Source organism: Pan troglodytes, chromosome 20, assembly GCF_028858775.2.
Source record: "Pan troglodytes isolate AG18354 chromosome 20, NHGRI_mPanTro3-v2.0_pri, whole genome shotgun sequence".
Taxonomy (NCBI): Eukaryota; Metazoa; Chordata; class Mammalia; order Primates; family Hominidae; genus Pan; species Pan troglodytes.
Window position 1 is genome coordinate 14,201,546 of NC_072418.2, and position 23,071 is coordinate 14,224,616.

The 23,071-nt window shown below is 55.8% G+C and overlaps 1 protein-coding gene across 6 annotated transcripts; it reads right to left on the minus strand.

Annotated features, from left to right (window-relative positions):
- Positions 1 to 557: 557 nt before the first annotated feature.
- ZNF653 (zinc finger protein 653) lies at positions 558 to 23,041 on the minus strand. 6 transcript variants are annotated; one of them, XM_016935099.4, is made up of 10 exons: positions 21,836 to 21,998; positions 21,662 to 21,746; positions 15,477 to 15,520; positions 13,130 to 13,345; positions 4,480 to 5,091; positions 4,175 to 4,346; positions 3,957 to 4,068; positions 2,884 to 2,998; positions 1,301 to 1,434; positions 558 to 1,080 (listed from the first exon to the last, which is right to left on the minus strand). In XM_016935099.4, exons 1-10 carry the CDS (start codon positions 21,897 to 21,899, stop codon positions 625 to 627), a joined length of 2,010 nt encoding a protein of 669 aa, XP_016790588.1. In that variant the 5' UTR covers positions 21,900 to 21,998; the 3' UTR covers positions 558 to 624. The 6 variants fall into 6 exon arrangements, with proteins under 6 accessions (XP_016790588.1, XP_016790586.1, XP_016790587.1 ...); XM_016935097.3 differs by lacking the exons at positions 21,662 to 21,746; positions 21,836 to 21,998 and adding an exon at positions 22,680 to 23,041; XM_016935098.3 differs by lacking the exons at positions 21,662 to 21,746; positions 21,836 to 21,998 and adding an exon at positions 22,680 to 23,037 and having other exon boundaries at positions 559 to 1,080; positions 1,301 to 1,362.
- Between the last annotated feature and the right edge of the window lie 30 nt (positions 23,042 to 23,071).

Below are 23,071 nucleotides of genomic sequence, written 5' to 3' on the forward strand. Positions count from 1 at the left end.
CGGCCGCGCCTCGCTCCCCGCCCCTCTCTCTAGCGGCCCGCAGGAGGCGGCGGCCTCAGCATCCCCCTCCGGGAAATGGGGCCAGGGCAGCCGCCGCCAACTCCCCTTCCCCCCGCGGCTTCCTGTTTTAGGAACACGCCGAGCTAGTTCTACCTCGGGGTTTTGGCACTGGTTGTTCCTCTGGCCTGAGAATTTCCTCCCCCAGCTTTCTTCAGGGATAGATCTTTGTCATTCTGGTCTATGCGCAAATGCCACCTCCTCAGAGGCCCTCCCTGACCACCGACCTAAACAGCATCCCCGGAAAACAACGCATCACTCTCTTTTGCATGGCGCTTGTCGCTAGCTGCAAATGTTTCTCATTTTAGGGGTTTACTGAACACCTCCCCATCTCATCCCGGAGCTCACTGAGGGTGGGAGATGGGTGCCCCATAAAACAGGAGGAAGTGGAAATTAGGGTCCTGAGTTCCGGGAGATGCCCAGAGACCCCAGACCCCCAAGCCTCACCCCATCCTGTGGGAGCAGGGGCTGTGCGAGGCTGCTGGGCCCAGGGGCATCCCTCGTTCCCCGCCTCGCTTAGGAAGGGATCAAGTAGGCTGGAGACAGAGAGGGACCTGGCACCCCAAATCATTCAGGCCTAGGGGAAGGGCATCTCCTTTCTCGCTCTTTAATCTCACTCTGCTCTCTTGACACAGTTCCAGCAATGCAGCCCCAGGCACCAGCTCCGAGAAGGATGCGGTGGGGCGGGGTGGGGAACCTGCCCAGGGGGCCCAGCTCTGGGGCGGGGCGGGGGCGCCTCCTTCCGGCCCGCGGTCGGGCGGCCCTCGCAGCTGTCCAGGCCCCGGCAAGCCCGGGCGTGGTGTCCGAGCGGACGAATAAATAGGGGCGGTCAGTGGTCAGGTGGGTCAGGTGGGCTTGTGATCCGGGTGGCTTTTGAGCGTGTGGAACTTGACGCTGTCCAGCTTCTCGAAGCGCTTCCCGCAGCGATCGCACGTGAAGTTGTACTGCACCTCCGCAGTGTGCTTCTTCATGTGCCAGTTGAGCGACGCGCGCTGCCGGCACTGGTAGCCACAGATCTCGCACCTGCCGGGAGCCCGTGGCGGGACGGGGCAGGGTCAGAGTGGGCGGGGCTGGGCGGAGCCCTACAAGGCCGAGCGCAGGTGGAACCGGGCCCAGGCACTGCGTTGGGGCGAAGCCGCCCCTGGGACCTGCTGGGATCCCCTCCCACCCAATCCTCTAGCGGCACGGGGCGGCCTGTCACTCACTGCAGGGGGGTCTCGCCGGTGTGGGTGCGCCGATGTACCTCCAGGTGGTTCTTCCTCTTGAAGGACTTGCCGCAGGTCTCGCAGGTGAATTCACGGACACCTGGGGGCGGTGGGGACCGAGGCTGAGGACGGTGGGCTATGGGGTGTCTCTGATGTGCTGCAGACTCTGATGCTAGAAGGAACATCAGGCTGTCTCCTTGGATCTCCCAGGACTGCAGGTGCAGGCTGACCAAACCCTACGTCCTTCCCGCGCATTTGCCCACAAACACCATCAAGCAGAACTGAGATCGAACTTGGGTCCCTGAGGGGCATAGGGTGCACACTACCAAGCCAACATGGGTCTGAATTTGTCTTGTGTGTGTATATATATATATTTTGCAACGGAGTTTCGCTCTTGTTGCCCAGGCTGGAGTGCAATGGCCCGATCTCGGCTTACCGCAACCGCAACCTCGGTCTCCCGGGTTCAAGCGATTCTTCTGCCTCAGCCTCTTGAGTAGCTGGGATTACAGGCATGTGCCACCAACCATGCCCAGCTGATTTTGTATTTTTAGTAGAGACGGGGTTTCTCTATGTTGGTCAGGCTGGTCTCGAACTCCTGACCTCAGGTGATCTGCCCACCTCAGCCTCCCAAAGGGCTGGGATTACCACCACGCCCGGCCTTGTCCCTGATATTTGAACTTTGGGTGATTTCGCAAAACGAAAACAAAAACAAAAACAAAAAAAACTTCTGCCCAGCACAGTGGCTCACACCTATAATCCCAGCACTTAGGGAGGCCAAGGTGGGCAGATCGCCTGAGATCAGGAGTTGGAGACAAGCCTGGCTAACATGGCGAAACCCTGTCCCTACTAAAAAAAAAAAAAAAAATTAGCTGGCATGGTGGTGAGCGCCTGTAATCCCAGATACTCGGGAGGCTGGGGCAGAAGAATTGCTTGAACCCGGGAGGCAGAGGCTGCAGTGAGCCAAGATCGGATTCCAGCCCGGGCAACAGAGTGAGACTGTTGCAAAAAATAACCACACACACATTTAAAAAACCCAAAAAAACAAAAAAACAAAACCCCCCAAACTTCTGACCTCCTGGGATATCAGAAGCTCTGGCCCTCAGGGCATGCCCTATCGCTGGACACAGGCACCATGGCTCTCCACTATGTCCCCAGCCCATGCAGAAGACCTGCATCTCTGCCACAAGTGGAAACAGAAGCCCAGTCCCAAGCCAGCTGCTCCTCTTTGCCCAGCTCTCCTTCCTGCTGCTGCTTGGGTGGGCACTGGTCTAGCCTGTGGCCCCAGGTGCTGCTATAGGTTCCAATCTGGAAGAGCAGTGGCGGTGTCAGCTGCTCCCTAAATCTCGCATGAGACCTGCTCTTGGGGTCATGGGGCATGGGGTCGCGGGGATAGGAGGGAAGATGGCCAGCCCCACCCAATTCCTGTGATTGATTGGTAATAGTTCCTGTCGCTGTGGCTCACATAGCTACAGCTTACTGAGGACAGGGAGGAGGCTCCTAGGGGTGTAGTCCTGTGCCCGGAGACCCAGCACTGGGCTTTGACCCGCCAGCTCTGGCCCAGGCTCCCAGGCCCATGTCCCTGTGTCCCCCGCTCATGCTGCCAGCTGGCCCAGGGCCTGACCTGAATGGATGATCATGTGCCGCCGCAGGTGGTTGGATAAATAGAACTTCTTGCCACAGCCAGGATGAGGGCACACTTTGGTCTTTCCTTTCCGATGCACAAGATTGACGTGGTTCTGGAGACGAGACAGGCAGAAGTGGGTCCCATAGGCCCACAGAAGGGGCTCTGGGAGGTGGGGAGAGACGAGGGCAGCTGGAAGGCAGGCTGGGGCTGGCCTCCCCAGGAGGAGGGAAGAGGGGTACCCTTGCCCAGCTCAGAGATTCCCAGGGGCACAACTGGGGTCAAAGGGTAGCTTTATTTTTTTTATTTTTTGAGATGGCATCTTGCTCTGTCGCCCAGGCTGGAGTGCAGTGGTGTTCTCTCAGCTCACTGCAAGCTCCACCCCCCGGGTTCACACCATTCTCCTGCCACAGCCTCCTGAGTAGCTGGGAGTACAGGCGCCCGCCACCACGCCCGGCTATTATTATTTTTTTCTGTATTTTTTAGTACAGACAGGGTTTCACCGTGTTAACCAGGATGGTCTCGATCTCCTGACCTCGTGATCCGCCCACCTCGGCCTCCCAAAGTGCTGGGATTACAGGTGTGAGCCACCGCGCCTGGCCAAGGGCAGCTTTATTGAACACCTACTATATGCCAGGCTCTGGACTGGGGTATCTGTCAACTCTGTGAAGGGCCCAGCTGTTAGCCCAATTAATCGATGGGGAAACTGAGGTTCAAGGCTCCGTGGTTTGGCCAAGGTCTCACAGGTGGCCAGTGGCAGGACTGGGACTGGATTTGAGGGCTGTCAGCCTCTGTGGGCCTGGAACAGGCAGCCCCAATTGATTCATTCCTTTGTTCCTTCACTCTTTAACTTACTAAAACAACCCTGGCTCCAGCTTGCAGGCCTGGCTTGCACTAAGTGCTTAATACATGCTCAATCAATGCATGGCATGGCACAAAGGCCTGTTGTTGCATCCTCCCATGCCAGGTGTGGGGTGTGACAAGTCCCTGTCTTTGCCTTCAGGGACACCTCGTCAAATTCCAAGGGGCAAACTAGAGGTAGGACATCCTGGTGGTGCCATGGCCTGCCTCACCTGGAAGCTGCTGAGGGCCACGTAGACTTGGCTGCAGCCCTCGTATGGGCAGTGGAACATCTCGAGCAGGCCGTCAGCATCCATCACCCGCGACCGCTTGCTCCGCCGCCTCCTGGAGGGGAAGGGGCCATGACATCGGGGCTCCCGCACCAGGCAGGCTGGGGGCCTGCGGGCCGCTCCTAGCCCTCGCCCTCACCCTTGCCCGCCCCGGCACCCACTTCTCAGGCTCCTTGGGGATTTCATAGATGATGGCTGACATGTCGCTGCCGTCCAGCTCCTCCCCGTCCGCCTCTGCCTCGGGCTCTGCGCTCTCAGGCACCGACGTTGCCAGCTCCGGGGCTACTGGCTCCTCCTTCTCCTCCTTCTTTAGCAAGCACAGGTCCTCCTTCTCTACAGGGTGGACACAGGGTGGTGTCCGCAGGGGACGAAGGCTGCCAAGGTGCCCACTTCGAGGGCCATTCCTCGCCCGGCCCCTCCCAGGCCCAACCACCCCTGGCCAGAGGCCATGACAGGTCCCCCAGACCTTTCTTGGTCTCGATGCCCGCTACTGCGGTGGCGTCCGTGGTGCTAGGCTGGCTACCCTCGGGCTCTGTCTGGGTGTAGGCTGCCACACCCTCCATCATGGCACAGGGCACCTCCTCGCCCAGTCCACTGCCGGGGGCACCGCTGCCCGCTGCCATGTTGAGGTGAATGCCCTCGGCCGTGAGAGCGTCGTAGCCAGGGCCCGCAATGATGATCACCTGTGAGCCGGGCACCATGCCTGGCATGGGGCAGCTGGCCACCACCTCACCCAGGGCCTCCTGGGGCACGTTCTCAAAGAGGGCGCTGGGGCCCGCACCCACTTGCACAGGCACCGGCACGCACACCACTGTCTCCAGGGCTTCAGGCCCACTGCCTGCCGGGTTGGAGCACAGCGGGGTACCCTGCTCGGCCAGGCTTTCCACGTGGTGGACGTCAAAGGGAATGTGCACGCCCTCCTGAGTGATGAGCCCGCTGCTGCCCACCGGGCTGGTGGGCGTCGCTGCCGCTGCCGCTGCCACAGCCTTGACCGGCTGGCCCTCAGGGGACTCCTCAGAGTCAGAGGCAGAGCCAGAGCTGGATGAGTCAGAGCTGCCAGCCACCAGCCCATTGCCCACTGTGGGGACAGAAGAAAGGGAGTGGTTATGATAGCTGCAGCCACTGGCATTTGTTTATTTAGTTTTTATTTTATTTTATTTTACTTATTTATTTTTTTGAGACAGAGTCTCACTCTGTCACCCAGGCTGGAGTGCAGTGGTGCGATCTCAGCTCACTGCAACCTTGGCATCCCCGGTTCCAGTGATTCTCCTGCCTCAGGCTCCCAAGTAGCTGGGACTACAGGTGTGCGCCACCACACCCGGCTTTTTTTTTTTTTTCCTGAGATGGAGTCTCACTTTTGTCACCCAGGCTGGAGTGCAGTGGCGCAATCTCTGCTCACTACAAGCTCTGCCTCCCAGGTTCATGCCATTCTCCCACCTCAGCCTCCCGAGTAGCTGGGACTACAGGCATGTGCCGCCATGCCCGGCTAATGTTTTGTATTTTTAATAGAGATAGGGGTTCACCAGGATGGTCTCGATCTCCTGACCTTGTGATCCACCCGCCTCTGCCTCCCAAAGTGCTGGGATTACAGGTGTGAGCCACCGCGCCCGGCCCACACCCGGCTAATTTTTGTATTTTCAGTAGAGACGGGGTTTCATCATGTTGGCCAGGCTGGTCTCAAACTCCTGACCTCAAGTCATCCGCCCGCCTCAGCCTCCCAAAGTGTTAAAATGACAGTCATGAGCCACCGCGCCTGGCTGAATTTTTTTTTCTTTTTTTTTTTTTGAGATGGAGTCTCGCTGTGTCACACAGGCTGGAGTGCAGTGGCGCAATATTGGCTCACTGCAAGCTCCGCTTCCCAGGTTCATACCATTCTCCTGCCTCAGCCTCCCGAGTAGCTGGGACTACAGGCAACCACCACCACGCACAGCTAATTTTTGTATTTTTAGTAGAGATGGAGTTTCACTGTGTTAGCCAGGATGGTCTCGATCTCCTGACCTTATGATCCGCCCGCCTCGGCCTCCGAAAGTGCTGGGATTACAGGCATGAGCCACCACGTCCGGCCTGAATTTTTCTTTTTTTTTTTTTGAGACAGAGTTTCGTTCTGTCACCCAGGCTGGAGTGCAATGGTGCAATCTTGGCTCACTGTAACCTCTGCCTCCTGGGTTCAAGCAATTCTCCTGCCTCAGCCTCCTGAGTAGCTGGGATTACAGGCGTGCACCACCACACCTGGCTAATTTGTGTGTTTTTAGTAGAGATGAGGTTTTGCCATGTTGGCCAGGCTAGCCTCGAACTCCTGACCTTGGGTGATCTATCCACCTCGGCTCCCCAAAGTGCTAGAATTATAGTCATGAGCCACCACATCTGGCCCGATTTTGTTTTTGTTTTTGTTTTGAGATGGAGTCTCCCTCTGTCGCCCAGGCTGGAGTGCAGTGGTGCGATCCGGGCTCACTGCAACCTCTACCTCCCAGATTCAAGCAACTCTTGTGCCTCAGCCTCCTGAGTAAATGGGATTACAGATGCATGCAACCACACCTGGCTAATTTTTGTATTTTTAGTAGAGACAGGATTCCCCATTTTGGCCAGGCTGATCTCGAACTTCTGCCCACCCGGGCCTCCCAAAGTGCTGGAATTACAGACATGAGGCACCTCGTGTGGCCCTGATTTTCCCAAGTAGAGATCAGGTCTTGTTATGCTACCCAGGCTGTGGCCTTGAACTCCTGGGCTCCAGTGATCCTCCCACCTCAGCCTCCCAAAGTGTTGGGATTACAGGCGGGAGCCACCGTGCCCGGCCAGCAGTTGGTATTTGTTGAGGGCTCTTCAGGGGCTAGACACTGTGACCCTCTCACTGCCTAAAACAGCAGTCGCTTCTCAATCCCCACTGTCCCTAACTGTTCCAAGATGACTGACCCAGCTGACCACCCCTACTCCAGGGGACACTCTCCTCTCTTAGCCCCCAGACCCACGCTCTGGTATCCTGGGCCCTTCCTGGTGGCTCCTTCCAAGTTTACTTGGTTCTTGCAGGCCTGGAAGGCTTGGCCCGGGGCCTCTCCTCAGCGCTCACCTTACCCCCAGGCTTGCCCAGGCTAATGGGGTTAAAGGCCACCCTCCGATTCTCGATGCCAACTGAATGTCCAATAATTCAATCCAATCTGACATTATCTTCCTGGAGTGGGCGTCAAATCCTCCAAGTTAAAGGCTCAGTCCCACAAGACCGCTGGACTTCAGATGTCAGCTGCAAGTCCTGGGCTACCCTGTATGTCTGACCAATGGGCTCTAAATGGGGGGTTTCCATGACCCCATCCTCAGGTTTGATAATTTGTTAGAACAACTCACAGAACTCAGAAAATAGCTCTACCTACGATTACAGCTTTATTATAAAGGATTCAACTCAGCGACAGCCAAAGGGAAGAGATGCACAGGGCAAGATACGGGGGTATGGTATGGGCTTCCACGCCCTCTCCAGGGGTACCACCGTCCCAGCATCTCAATCTGGAACTGTTCACCAATCTGGGACTGTTCAAGAGGGTTTTTGTTGTTTTGTTGTTGTTGTTTGTTTTTTTGAGACAGAGCCTTGCTCTGTTGTGTAAACTGTAGTGAAGTGGCACAATCTCGGCTCACTGCAACCTCCGCCTCCCAGGTTTAAGCAATTCTCCTGCCTCAGCCTCCCGAGTAGCTGGGACTACAGGCACACGCCACCATGTCAGGCTAATTTTTTTTTTTTTGTATTTTTAGTAGAGATGGGGTTTCATCATGTTGGCCAGGCTGGTCTGGAACTCCTGACCTCAGGTGATCTGCCCGCCTTGGCCTCCCAAAGTGCTGGGATTACAGGTGTGAGCCACCACGACTGGCCAAGTATGTATTCTTATTACTACAACCATCCATGGCCTGGTGATTCCATCTGCAGCTTCTGCCTAGACCTCCATGTCGAGCTCCAGATTCTTCCATCTCACTGGCCCCGTAAGAGTGTCTCACAGGCATCTCAAACTCAGATCTGCAACACTGGGCTCTGTATCTTCCCTTCTACAAAGCCTGCACTGCTCACGGGTGTCCCTGACTCAGCGGAAGGCAGCTCAGTCTCTCCAGTGGCTCAGGCCAAAGTCCTGGGGCTCTTGTTGACTTCTCTCTCTCTCACACCCACTTCCAATCTGTCAGCAAAACCTGTTGGTGCTGCATCCAAAATACATCCACCCGCAGCCTGAACGCTTCTCCCACTTCCCCTGCAGATGCTAGTTGCGGCCCCACCGGCCCCCTGCCAGGGCCAGTGCAGTCCCTTCTTTTGGGTCCCCGGCTCCTGAGAACCTACGCTTTACCTCCTGTGAAAGAGGCAGGCCAGCTACTCACTAAATCCCTCTCTTCCTGGCACCAGCACCAACTACATTTCCCAGCATCTCTTGCAGGTAGGTGTGGCCATGTGGCTGAGTCCCAGCCAATGGAATGCAAGTGGACAGGTGCTCCCAAGGTTGAGTCTCCACTTTTCTCCCCACCAGCAAGCCAGGACCCACAAGGAGGCTGGAGCCATAGGAAGGAAAGAACCTGGGTCCAGGGATGAAAGGCAGTCTGCAGGATGGAAGCACCAGGCTTTGTGTGTGGGAAACAAACCGCTGTGCCAGGTCACGAGAGCTGGAGTGTGTCTGTTTCAGGAGGTGTTCCATCACCTCCTGTCCCCGCCTCCTCTCCTAATGTCCTTGGAGACACTAGATAGGTTCCTGCCTCAAGGCCTTTGCACCTGCCATTCCCTCGGCTTGAATCCTCTTTATTTTTTTTTTTTTTTGAGATGGAGTCTCGCTCTGTCGCCCAGGCTGGAGTGCAGTTGCACGATCTCGGCTCACTGCAAGCTCTGCCTCCCAGGTTCACACCATTCCCCTGCCTCAGCCTCCCAAGTAGCTGGGACTACAGGTGCCGCCACCACGCCCGGCTAATTTTTTGTATTTTTAGTAGAGACGGGGTTTCACCGTGTTAGCCAGGATGGTCTCGATCTCCTGACATCATGATCCGCCCACCTCGGCCTCCCAAAGTGCTGGGATTACAGACGTGAGCCACCGCACCCGGCCGGCTTGAATCCTCTTCTGTCTGACACCTGAGAGGGCTCCTCCCTCCCCTCCATCAGATCCTTCATTAAAAGTATTTTTTCAGGGGGAATTTCCTGACCATTCTGTCTCAAATAGTTCCTTTTTCCCTCCTTTATTTTTTCCCAAAGCACATACCACCTTACAGTGCACTCTATATTTTATTTTATTTTTGAGACGGAGTTTTGCTCGTTACCCAGGCTGGAGTGCAATGGTGCAGTCTCGGCTCACTGCAACCTCCACCTCCCAAGTTCAAGTGATTCTCCTGCCTCAGTCTCCTGAGTAGCTGGGATTACAGGCACACCCCACCATGCCCCGCCAATTTTTATATTTTTAGTGGAGACAATGTTTCACCATATTGGACAGGCTGGTCTCGAACTCCTGACCTCAAGTGATCCACTCACCTTAGCCTCCCAAAGTGCTGGGATTACAGGCGTGAGCCACCACGCCCGGCCTGTATTTTAATTAATTTATTTTTTTGAGACAGTGTCTCCCTCTGTCACCTAGGCTGGAATGCACTGGCACAGTCACAGCTCACTGCAGCCTCGAGCTCCTAGGTTCAAGCGATCCTCCTGCTTCAGCCTCCTAAAGCACTGGGAGAGGTGCACCACCATGCCCAGCTAACTTTTTCATTTTTTTGCTAGAGATGGGGTCTCACTATGTTGCCCAGGCTGTTCTCTAAGTCCTGGCCTCAAGCAATCCTAACTTGGCTTCCCAAAGCACTGGGATTAGAGGCTTGAGCCACTGTGCCCAGCCTGCACTCTATATTTTTATTGGTTTATCCTGCTTACAATCCGCTTCCCCTCTAGAATGTAAACTCCGTAAGGTTGCGGGGTCCCGGTGCAGAGCCCCCAGTGCCGAGAAGGCTGCGTGGTGCACAGTGAGGGTTCGTTCCAATAAATGAAGGAATCTCTGCTCCCTAATCTTGGCTTACTGCAGCCTCTGCCTCCCGGGTTCAAGTGATTCTCATGCTTCTGCCTGCCAAGTAGCTGGAAGTACAGGCACGCACCACCACACCTGGCTAATTTTTTGTATTTTTAGTAGAGACCGGGTTTTGCCATGTTGCCCAGGCTGGTCTCGAACTTCTAGCCTCAAGTGATCCACCTGCCTTGGCCTCCCAAAGTGCTGGGCTGGCATTACAGGTGTGAGCCACTGTACCCGGCCCTCGGGAGTGTTTTTTTTTTTTTTTCTAGACAGAGTCTTGCTCTGTTGCCCAGGCTGCAATGCAGTGGTGCGATCTTGGCTCATTGCAACCTCCGCCTCCTGGGTTTCAGTGATTCTCCTGCCTCAGCCTCCCAAGTAGCTAGGATTACAGGCATGCGCCACCATGCCCAGCTCATTTTTGTATTTTTAGTAGAGATGGGGTTTCACCATGTTGGCCAGGCTGGTCTTGAGCTCCTGGTCTCAAGTGATCCACCTGCCTCGGCCTCCCAAAGTGCTGGGATTACAGGTGTGAGCCACTGTGCCCAGCCTTTGTTTTGGGTCTTTAATGAGTAAATATGTATAAGGGTTTAGGACAGTAGGAGATTCAAAGTATGTACTCTGTAAGTTTCCTATTATTATCTCAGTGCCATTCAGGGCAGTGAGATGCCCACTGTTGATGGACCTGGGGTGGCAGCAGGGTTGGGGATAAGGAGGATCAGCCCCTCTTTCTGGATAATTTCCCCTTGTCCTGTATTCTGCAGGGTGGGCAAACTCTGGCACCATCCAGAAGGAGGGCGCAGTGTCCTAATGAGTGGAGGGAAGGGCCTGAGCACGCGTCTGGGTCCACCTGACTGCAGCACCTGCTAAGTTTGGCTGACCCCAGACTTCTCCTCAGGTAATGACAGCACCAACAGAAACAGCCATGGGCAAGGCCCGGTGGCATATGCCTGTAATCCCAGCACTTTGGGAGGCCAAGGTAGGAGGATTACTAGATCCCAGGAGTTTGAGACCAGCCTGGGAAACACAGTGAGATCCCATCTCTACAAAAAATTTAAAAATCAGCTGGCTGTGGTGGTGTGTGCCTGTGTTCCCAGCTACTCAGGAGGCTGGGGTGGGAGGATCACTTGAGCCCAGGAATTGGAGGCTGAAGTGAGCTATGATGGCACCACTGCACTCCAGCCTGGGCAACAGTGAAACTCTGTCTTAAAAAAAATAAATAAAAATAAAAAGCCGGGTATGGTGGCTCACACCAGTAATCCCAGCACTTAGGGAGGCCGAGGCAGGAGGATCACTTGAGGCTGGGAGTTCGAGACCAGCCTGGCCAAAGTGGTGAAAACCCACGTCTACTAAAAATACAAAAATTAGCTGGGCATGGTGGCTCACGCCTGTAATCCCAGCTACTAGGGAGGCTGAGGTGAGAAAATTGCTTGAACCTGGGAGGCAGAGGTTGCAGTGAGCCAAGATCGCACCACTGCACTCCAGCTTGGGTGACAGAGACAGAATCTGTCTCAAAAAGATAACATAACATAACATAACATAACGTAACGTAACATAACATAACATAAAACATAACATAACATAACATAAGGCCGGGTGCAGTGGCTCACGCCTGTAATCCCAGAACTTTGGAAGGCCGAGGTGGGTGGATCAACTGAGGTCAGGAGTTCAAGACCAGCCGGCCAACATGGTGAAACTCCGTGTCTACTAAAAATACAAAAATTAGCCAGGTGTGGTGGCAGATGCCTGTAATCCCAGCTACTAGGGAGGCTGAGGAAGGAGAATGGCTGGAACCTGAGGCTTGGCTTGCAGTGAGCCGAGATCACGCCATTGCACTCCAGCCTGGGCGACAAGAGCAAGACCCTGTCTCAGATAAATAAATAAATAAATAAATAAATAAATAATAAAAAGTTGAGTTGGGGCGTAAGTAAGCTGCTCTGGGCACCACCCACACCCCAGCCTGACCCATCACCAAATGGACCAGTCAGATCACTCCTGGGGCTTGGGATTCCTTGACTGCCAAGTGGGGCTGATGACAAGGCCATGGGGAAGATTCATGGTGGCTCTGGGCAGGGCCAGGAGTGGCACACAGTGAGGGGGCAGTAAAAGGCAGAGGAGGGTGGAATGCAGATCATGGGACAGGGCAGCCGAAGGGCCACTGCACGCTGAGAGCCTGGCCGACACTTGGTGGGACGGTCGTTGGCGGGGGCACCCACCCGGAACACCTCTCGCCCCCGGCTTCCCCTCGGCCAGCTGGGATGCCACCTGCTCCGAGATGCCAGCCAGCGCAGGCTCAGCCCCGGTGACCGCCCCACCCTCAGCCCTGACAGGACGCCTGGCAGTGTGCCCTACGCTCCTTCTCCAGCCAATGCCGAACCCCTGAGGCTGCCGGCAGCCCCCTCACCACTCACCGGGGCCAACTGGGCCTCCCTCACTGAGTCCCTGCCCCGTGGGATGGGAAGGAGAGAGGCAGGGACCGCGAAGGCGGGGAGGGAGGAGGAGAAAGGGGAATGGAAGGAAACAAGAGAAAGAGAGAGAGGGAGATGAGACAGAAAATGAAAGATCAAGGAAGGAGACAGAGGCAGCTCAAGGGAGGAGAAATGGGGAACAGGAGGGAAACAGAATGGAGGGGGAAGGCAAGAAGCGAAGCCTGGAAAGGCAGAAGGCAAGAGAATGCAACTGGGAGCCGGAGAAAATCGAAAAGGAGGTAGCGGCCAGCTTAGCCAGGGCTCAGGAGAGCATCACAGCCTATGAAGTCATAAGGCCTGGGTGGTTTAGGCGGCCGTTTCGCTGTGGGGGCCGAGCCCTGCCCCAGCAGGCCTGCCCCCGCCCCAGCTGCCAAGCCAGGGCTCCTGGGCCCTCAGCCAGCCCTGCCTGGGACTGGCCTTGGGCACAGATGGGCAAACTGCTCCGTAAAGAGGGACTGCCTCCCCACTCAGGCTCTGTAAGGACGCAAAGAGGGCAAGGCCACGAAGGACTCAGCCTGGCCCATCGTGTCCCTGCTCTGTCCCAGTGCCAGAGCCAGAGCCACTGTGGCTGCTATTCTGTTTGTGATGCTAGCCTAGGGCTCGTAAGAAGCCCCCAGAAATGGGCGGCCCCCTATGTGCCCTCGCCCCGCAGACCTACCTTTGTCACTGTCAGGGTCTGAGTCGCTGAGGGGCTTCAGGGGCGAATGCAGGTCCTGGAAGTAGCGGTGGCCAGCTTCGCACTGCCACACGGCCGTGGTGTACAGGCCGAAAGTAGGGTCTAGCTCCGCCAGGTGCGGCTCGTACGGGCAGCGGTGCTTGTGGTCCTCGTACCAGATCACCACGTTCTTCAGGCAGTTCACGTTGCGTCGCCGCCCTATGGACACAGGGCCGAGGAGTGGGTATAAGGGACAGGGCTCAGCCCATGGTGACATGGCTGCCTGAACCACCGGGGCTTTATGGGTCCCATGGGTTTGGAGGCCCTCCTGAGTGCCATCCAGGCCTGTACCCAGTTTAAAGGGGGAAACTGAGGCTCAGAGAGGAGAGGCACCCCCTGGAGGTAACGGGGACTGTTCTATTGGCAAAGTCATGTAAACAGTGGAGCCTGGTGCACAGTAGGTGCATAATAATTGTTAGCTGCTTGTTAATTGTTCTCATCTTCATCAAATGCCTAGACCAGCGCAGTCCTCAGGCCCAGGACTCCCAGGCTCCCGCCCTAACCACCCCCTACAGCCACAAGGGGGCGCCTGTGAACGCCTGAGTCAAGTCTGTTCCCTCCTCTGCTCAGAATCCACTGGGCCAGGCGCAATGACCCACACCTGCAATCCTAGCACTTTGGGAGGCAGAGGCAGGCGGATCACTTAAGGCCAGGAGTTTGAAACCAGCCTGGCTAACATGGCGAAAACCCATCTTTACTAAAAATACAAAAATTAGCCAGGCATGGTGGTGCATGCCTTTTGTCCCAGCTACTTGGGAGGCTGAGGTAGGAGGATAGCTTGAGCCTGGGAGGTGGAGGATGCAGTGAGCCAAGGTCGCAACACTGCACTCCAGCCTGGATGACACAGCAAGACCACCTCCCTCAGGGTAAAAGCCAAAGTCCTCCCTTCGGCCCACAAGGCCCACTGTGACTTGTCACCTCCCTGCCCTCACCCACTTGGTGACTCCACTCCACTCCAGCCACATAGCCTCCTCGCTGTTCCTGGAGCGGGCTAGGTGTGGCCCTGCCTCAGGGCCTTTGCACAGGCTGTGCCTGCTTCCTCTAGATAACTGTCTTGCTCCCTCCCCACTTCACTCAGGTCTCCCCCAAATGTATCCCCTCCAAGAGGCCACTCCCTGCCCAGTCACTCTAGCCGACCTTAACTTGCTGTCTGTTTTCTCCAGGTAGTACCTAGATGCCATCTGTGGCCATTTGTTTACATGTGCCTTGTCTGTCTCTCCCACCAGAATGTCAGCTCCTCAAGAGCAGGAACACTGCTGTTTTGCTCCTCCTGTACCCCCAGTGCCCCCAAAGGGCCTGGTTCACAGCAGGTGCTCCAGGAACATTTGCTGGATGAGACAACGCTGCATAGGGGGCGGGCATGGTGGAGCCGGACCGCCTGGGTTTGAATCCTGGCTCTGCCCCTTCCAAGCTGGGTAGCTCCAGGCAAGTGACTCGGCTTCTCTGAGCCCCAGGTGCCTCCACTAGGCTGGGGAGAATAAGGGATTCCCATCCCCGAGGGCTGCCAGGCAGGAGGGAGGGAGTGAAGACATCGCCAGGACACAGAACAAGGCTGGGCACACAGTGAGTGCTGGGAAATGGTATCTGACTCTTGTGATGGTCCTGGTCCCTCAGCCAAGTGCGAGGACAGCATGTCCCCCCCTCCTACCCTGTGGGCCGGGAGATGAAGAGGGGCCCAGAAGAGGTGTTTGGGCCTAGGGAATGCGCTCACAGTCTCCAATCGTGAGGGCAACAGAGTCGTTACCCACAGCCGCCTCTCCGGCCCAGCCCTTTCCCTCCTCAATGCGCTCCTCATCCCTTGAGGATTCAGGATCAAGGTCATAGCTCACCCCTGACTCTGGAGAAACCTAAGAAGGGGAGGGGCTCACTGCCACCAGCTGGCCTTCACCCTGCTGGACATGGCCTGGGACCCCCAGCTCCAGGGCTCAGAGCTGTGCAGACCCTGGCAGTTCAAGCTCTCACCAACTGGTGGCCAGCAGGACAGGAGGACCAAGCTCCAGACCTCCCCTCTAACCACCAGTGCTTGGCTCCCCCTGCCCTTAGGGCTCTGCAAAAGCTGTTCCCTCTGCTCAGCTCTCCCCTGGCTGACTCCCATGCCGGGAGCAAGAGACTGAGGGAGCCAAGGACACTGTGCCTGAGACACAAGACACGCAGACCTGGGTTTGAGGTCAGGCTCTGCCGGTTCCAACTGTGCTGCCTAGGGCAGCGACCTGGCCTCTCTGGGCCTCTATCTCCATATTCCCACCGCTCCCAACTCTCCCCACCTCCCCCAGGCTGAGCCTCCACTTACTTTTCTTCCGCTTTGGCTTTTTGGGGACCTGCTCCCAAGGCTTCCTGCAACAGAAAGAGGCAGCGAGGGTGAACGGGGGGCCAGCGCTGGGCCTGTCTGACCCATGAGTAACAACAGTGGCTAGAGCCACTGCTCATTGTACACTGAAACGAAATCTGAACCTTTTTTTTTGAGATGGAGTCTCACTGTGTTGCCCAGGCTAGAGTGCAGTGGTGAGATCTTGACTCATTGCAGCCTTTGCCTCCCAGGTTCCAGCGATTCTCCTGCCTCAGCCTCTCAAGTAGCTGGGATTACAGGTGCACACCACCACACCTGGCTAATTTTTGTATGTTTAGTAGAGACGGAGTTTCACCATGTTGGCCAGGCTGGTCTCGAACTCCTGACCTCAGGTGATCCGCCCACCTCAGCCTCCCAAAGTGCTGGTATTACAGGCATGAGCCGCCACGCCTGCCCTGAACTTTTTTTTTTTTTTGAGACAATGTCTGTCTCTGTCGCCTAGGCTGGAGTGCAGTGGTGCGATCTCGGTTCACTGCAACCTCCGCCTCCCAGGTTCAAGCGATTCTCCTGCCTCAGCCTCCTGAATAGCTGGGATTACAGGCTAATTTTGTATTTTTAGTAGAGACGGGGTTTCACCATGTTGGCCATCCTGGTCTCAAGCTTCTGACCTCAGGTGATCCACCCACCTCGGCCTCCCAAAGTGCTGGGATTACAGGCGTGAGCCACCGTGCCCAGCCTAGAATCTGAACTTCTATGTACCTTTCCCCAACTCCAGAACTGTGTCACCAGGCCCCTCCCTTGGACTCTCTCCCCAATTGCCACCAGCCCTGGGAGGGGGCTCTAGCATCATCCACCTCAAGGAGCAGGAAAAACAGGCTTGGAGGGGTGAGGCCATCTGCCCTGGGTCCCACAGTCAGGGAGCAGAGAAGTAACAAAGTGGGTATGAAAAGTTTGTGTGGAAGCAGAATTCCAAGATGGCCCCCACAGTTCTGCTGGGACACATGCCCTGTGTGATCCTCTTCCCCTGAGCGGGGCAGGCCTGTGAGTAGGACTGGATGTCAAGTCTTGGTTAGGTGACTGTGAGTTAATCAAACGGGAACATATCTTGTAGGGCACAGTGGCTCAAGCCTGTAGTCCCAGCTACTTGAGAGGCTGAGAGTGGTCTTGGCCCACAGCCAGCAAGACAGTGGGTACTGTCTGGGTGTGGTGTCTCACACCTGTAATCCTAGCACTTTGGGAGGCTGAGGCAGGAGGACTGCTTGAAGCCAGGGGTTCAAGACCAGCCTGGGCAACATAGCAAGATCCCACCTCTATTTATACAATTAAAAAAAAAAAAAAAAAGGCCAGGCTCGGTGGCTCATTCCTGTAATCTCAGCACGTTAGGAGGTTAAGGCGGGTGCATCGCTTGAGGCCAGAAGTTGGAGACCAGCCTGGGAAACACAGTGAAACCCCATCTCCACAAAAAATACAGAAATTACCCAGGCGGGGTGGCATGCACCTGTAGTCCCAGCTACTCAGGAGGTTAAGGTGGGAGGATCACCTGAGCCTGGGGAGGTCAAGGCTGCAGTGAGCTATGATCACACCACTGCACTCCAACCTGGGCAACAGAGTAAAACCCTGTCTCAAAAACAAAGAAACAAACAAAAACAAACAAAAAACGATCTTCATCATGGTACAGCCCTGTCACTTAATCATCAATAAGCAAATGGTACAATGATCGTTATGATTATCAGTATCATCGTGGAGCCTGGGCCCCCTGGCCTCCCTGCTGTGGCCCAGACCTGCTCTTGCCACAAACATCCTGACAGCCAGTCTAGTGTCTCTTATCAGCAAAACTGTCCACCCCGTCTGACTCCTGCCCAGCCCTGTAACAATTCTCAGTCCCACACCCATCTGGTTCCCAGGACTGCACCTTGGGGATCTTCCATCCTTCCTGCCCCAGGCTCTGCCCCTGCCTCTGGCTCTGCTACTCCAGGTCCCATTCCATGTGACTCTATCCCTTCCCATGGCTCCACCCTCCCCTGCAAAGCACCACACTGGCTGTGGAGACCTTCACCCAACCCAAGACCCAAGTCTGGCTCTGTCACCCAGGTTGGAGTGGAGTAGCGCTATCTCAGTTCACTGCAACCTCTGCCTCCTGGGTTCAAGCGATTCTTCTGCCTCAGCCTCCTGAGTAGCTGGGATTATAGATGCCCGCCATCAGCCCAGCTAATTTTTCTATTTTTAGTAGAGACAGGATTTCGCTATGTTGGCCAGACTGGTCTCGAACTCCTGACCTCAAGTGATCTGCCTGCCTCAGCCTCCCAAAGTGCTGGGATTACAAGTGTAAGCCACCATGCCCTGCCCCAAACCCAAGTCCTGATGTCCACAGCCACCTCCATCCACTCACCGCTGGAGGCTGGGAGTGTCACATTGCAGTGGGGACAGTCTTGGGTATCAGCCAGACCCAAGTTCAAGACTCAGCTCTGCTCTCAACTGCCTGTGTGACCTCAAGCAGGTCTTGTCCCCTCTGAGCCTCAGTCTCCGTCTGTGAAGTGGAAATAGTAGTAGTGCTTCTGACACAGGGTCACCATGGGGACCAAACAAGGTCATATGTAACCTGGTGAGCGCCACTTTCCAACCCCCACACAGGGCTTTCTCCCTCAAACTGCCTTCCCTCTCCTGTCCACTTCTCCAACTTCTGCCACTTCTCTGTGACTCCCAGCAGAGGCCACTGGCATCAAGGACCACAGCTCCGGGGCTACTCAGGCCCTGGCTTGGCTGTTTCCCGCCATTTCCTTTCAGTCTTCAGTCATTCCCACCAGCATCTAAATATGCCATGATTTCTCCCATCTTGGGTTAAAATCATTTTGATACCCACCTTCCCCACCAGCCCCTTCCCCATATCTTTTTTTTTTTTTTTTCTTTTTGAGACAGGGTCTCGTGGTGTTGCCCCAGCTGGAGTGCAGTGGCGCCATCACAGCTCACTGAAGCTTCGACCTCCAGGGCTCAACCGATCCTCTTGCCTCAGCCTCCTGAGTAGCTGGGACCACAGGCATGCACCACCACACCCGGCTAACTTTTGTACTTTTTGTAGAGATCGGGTTTTGCCATGTTGCCCAAGCTGGTCTCAAACTCCTGGGCTCAAGCGATCCTTCTGCTTCAGCCTCCCAAAGTGCTGGGGTTACAGGTGTGAGCCACTGCATCCAGCCTCCTTCTTCATTTCCCCGCTTTGTCACAGTTGTCTACACTCGCTGTCTCCATGTCCTCTCCTCCATCTCACTGGAACTCCTCCAGTCAGAGCTTTGCTCCATCACGTCACACACTCTCCCATCACAGTCACCAGTGACGGCTTCACTCAGCCCAACAGCACTGGACATGGCAGACACTTCCTTTGGCCTCCTGGGTGCTGCCATTGCCCAGTGCTCCACTGGCACTGGGCTGCTGCTTCTCCCTCACCTCCCTTACCAAGGAGAGCAACCGCCACACTCAGGCCTGTGTTTTCTGTCTAAGAGTATCCCTTTAGTAACTTTTTTTTTTCTTTTGAGATAGAGCCTCGCTCTGTTGCCCAGGCTGGAGTGCGGTGGCACGATCTTGGCTCACTGCAAACTCTGCCTCCTGGGTTCAAGTGATTCTCCTGCCTCAGCCTCCTGCGTAGCTGGGACTATAGGCGTGTGCCACCACGCCCAGCTAATTTTTGTATTTTTAGTAGAGAAGGGGTTTCAATATGCTGGCCAGGCTGGTCTCGAACTCCTTACTTCGTGATTTGCTCACCTTGGCCTCCCAAAGTGCTGGGATTATAGGCGTGAGCCATCGCGCCTGGCCTATTTTTATTTTACTTTTTGAGACAGTCTTGCTCTATTGCCCAGGCTGGAGTACAGTGGCGTGATCTCGGCTCACTGCAACCTCCACCTCCCGGGTTCCAGTGATTCTCCTGCCTCAGCCTCCCAAGTAGCTGCGACTACAGGCGTGCGCCACCATGCCCGGCTAATTTTTGCATTTTTAGTAGAGACAGGGTTTTGGCCTATTGGTCAGGCTGGTCTCAAATTCCTGACCTCAAGAGATCCACCTGCCTTGGCCTCCCAAAGTGCTGGGATTATAGGCGTGAGCTACCATGCCTGGTCTTCCTTTTTTTTCTTAATTGTTGACAAGAGTCATGAACCTCCTTGGACTCATCATCAGCTTTAACAATTGTTAACTCTTGGCCAACCTTGTATCACAATGTGTACCCCATCCATTCTTCAAGCCACACACATCCTAGAGACAGTTTCTTCTAAAATACAAACCAGGCTGTGTGTGACTTGTAGTCCCAGATACTCTGGAGGCTGAGGTGGGAGGATCTCTTGAGTCCAGGAGTTCAAGACCAGCCTGGGCAATATAGCAAGACTGCATCTCAAAAATAAATAAATAAATAAATAAGGAAATAAAAGGCCGGGCCCAGGCCCGGGTATGGTTTCATCTTTACATTTAAATCTGCAACCCCGCCGGGCACAGTGGCTCACACCTGTAATCCCAGCACTTTGGGAGGCCGAGGCAGGCAGACCTCTTGAGGTCAGGAGTTCGAGACCAGCCTAGCCAACATGGCGAAACCCCGTCTCTACTAAAAATACAAAAATTAGCCGGGCATGGGGGTGCACGCCTGTAATCCCAGCTACTCGGGAGGCTGAGGCAGGAGAATCGCTTGAACACGGGAGGCAGAGGTTGCAGTGAGCTGAGGCTGCGCCAATGTACTCCAGCCTGGGTAACAGAGCGAGACTCCATCTCAAAAAAAAAAAGGTGGGGGGGGGGCAGCGGGGGAAATAAAGGCAGACCATACCACTTCTTTCTCTGTACAAAATCTTGCACTTAAGAAAAGGCTCCCACCTCACTGGGAGGAAAAACTGGAGTCCTCTCCATGGCTCTGGATGACCTTCCCTGTCACCAATCTGTCCTTGTCTTCCCTTCTCCCTCTCACTCATTGCAGTCCAGCCACACAAGCCTCTTCAGTGTTCCTGGCACACAATAGGCAGGGTCCTGCCTCAGGACCTTTGCCTTTGCTATTCCCTCTGCCTCAACTCTTCCCCAGAGATCTGCATGGCTCCTCCTAGGTTCCTTCATGTCTTTACTGAAATGCTATCTTCTGAATGTGACCACCTTAACTCCCTATTTAAACTTCCAACTCACACTCTTCATTTCACTTTTGTTTTTTCCATAGCCCCTGTCTCTCTCTCATGGACGATATAATTTACTTATGTTTCTGGTCTGCAGTAAACAAGCCTTTTGCCAGGTATGGTGGCTCATGACTTTAATCCCAGCACTTCGGGAGGCTGAGGATGGAGGATCCCTTGAGCCGAGGAGTTCGTGACCAGCCTGGGCAACATGGCGAGACCCCCATCTCCATAAAAAATAAAAAAATTAGCCAGGTGAGGTGGCTCCTCTATAGTCCCAGCTACTTGGGAGACTGAGGCAGGAGGATCCCTTGAGCCTGGGAGGTTGAGGCTGCTGTGAGCTATGAACATGCCACTGTACTCTGGCCTGGGTGACAAAGTGAGACCCTGTCTCAAGAACAAACAAACAGGGCTGGGCACAATGGCTTACACCTGTAATCCCAGCACTTTGAGAGGCTGAGGCCGGAGAATCACTTGAGCCTAGGAGTTTGAAATCAGCCTGGGCAACACAGGGAAACCTGTCTCTACAAAAAATACAAAAATTAGCCAGGTGGAGTGACGTGCACCTGTGGTCCCAACTACTCAGGAGGCGGAGGTAAGAGGATCACTTGAACCCACGAGGTTGAGGCTGCAGTAAGCCGTGATCATGCCACTGCATTCCACTCTGGGCGAGAGAGTGAGACCCTGTCTCAAAAAGAAAAACGAGGGCCGGGCGCGGTGGCTCACGCCTGTAATCCCAGCACTTTGGGAGGCCGAGGCGGGTGGATCACAAGGTCAGGAGATCGAGGCCATCCTGGCTAACAGAGTGAAACCCTGTCTCTACTAAAAATACAAAAAATTAGCCGGGCGTGGTGGCGGGCGGCTGCAGTCCCAGCTACTTGGGAGGCTGAGGCAGGAGAATGGCGTGAACCCGGGAGGCGGAGCTTGCAGTGAACGGAGATCGTGCTACTGCACTCCAGCCTGGGCGACAGAGCAAGACTCCGTCTCAAAAAAAAAGAAAAGAAAAGAAAAACGAACAAAAAACCCCCCCAGACCTTTGAACAAGGCATCCCCTCTGCCCACCAGAATGTCCGCTCCATGAGGCAGGTATCTTTGCGCTCCCAGCATTTCCAGTCCTGCTCTTGAGCATATAAGCCAGCCTGCTGTCCTGGGAAAGGGGTGGGTATAACTTAGCAGGATCTGTTTGATTCTTGATTCTCAGAATCTCCCCCCAGAGAAACATGAGAACATGTGTACCTGAAAACCAGGGCAGAACAAGGATTTCCTTGCGGCACTGCTTGTGATAGGGAATAAACATCATCCTCGTAAAAGTTAATACTTAGGGAACCCGCTACCTGCCAGGCACTCTTCTAAGCTCTTTGCCTATTTTAACTCAATCATCACATCAACATATAAGGCAGGAAGGCAAAAACTCCATCCACACTGCTCCTTCTCAAGACTGAGAATTTACAAAGACAGGCCTCTCTGCCCTCCACCTGCCCAGCTAACTAGGGGTTTCCTCTTCATCCGAGTCTCCTTGGGCTGAGTTGCTTCACAGAAATAGGTTTAGGGGAGTGCAGTCCAGGTTGTGAAGGGTTCCCCGGATGTGTTGGATCTAGGGTTGTGGGAATGGGGCCATACGGAGTCCCAGATGGGGCACCAGAACTTCAAGAAGGGCAGGGCTGAGTGCCCCAGGGTGTCCAGAGTCCCAGGCCAGGTGGGGAATTAAGCGGGGGAGGATGAGACCGGTGAGGGGGCGGGGCTGCCCCCCCCCCCCCAGGGCCTGGTTAGTTACAAGGCCTGGAGGTGGGGCCAGTCCCAGGATTGGGCCGCCAGAATTCTAGCGGGCGGGGCCAAGCGCTCAGAAGGCGGGTCGAGGGGCTGGGTGCACCCTAGGATTGGGCAGTCGGAACGATGGGAGGCGGGGCCACGAGCCAGGCGCGTCCCGTCCGGGCAGTACGAGACCCAGGCCGCCGGCCCGGCTCCTGGGCGGGGTCCGCAGGTGCCGGGGGCTGGCCCTCGAAGCGGAGGGGGCGGGGTAAAGCCCGGCGGGGTCTGGGGGCGTCTCCTCCCTCCCTCCCTCGGGGTCAGGCCCCCTCACCCGTGGCGGCCGCTCCGCTGGCCGCGCTCCAGAGAGATGAGGTAGGCGGCGAGCTTGGCGTCGCTCCAGCCGCTGCGGCGCCGCAGGTCCACCCAGGGCCCGTGCGCCTCGCCCAGGTACACGCGCCGCACGTCGTACTTCTTCCGGGACTCGAGCCGTCGCCGGGCCCGGTCCGACTCCGTGAGTCGCGGCCGGCCCCGCGCCTTTCGGCCCGCTGCGCCCTCCTCGGCTGCTGCCTCCCCGCCCGCGCCCGCGCCCGCCTCAGCCTCCGCCTCGGGCTCCAGCGCCCGCTCCGCCATCCCCCCCACCTTGGTTACCAGCCTCCCCCGTTGTTAGGAGCCCGACCGGAAGTGGCGCGCATCTTCGGCGCCGCCGAGAAATTTCTCACGGTC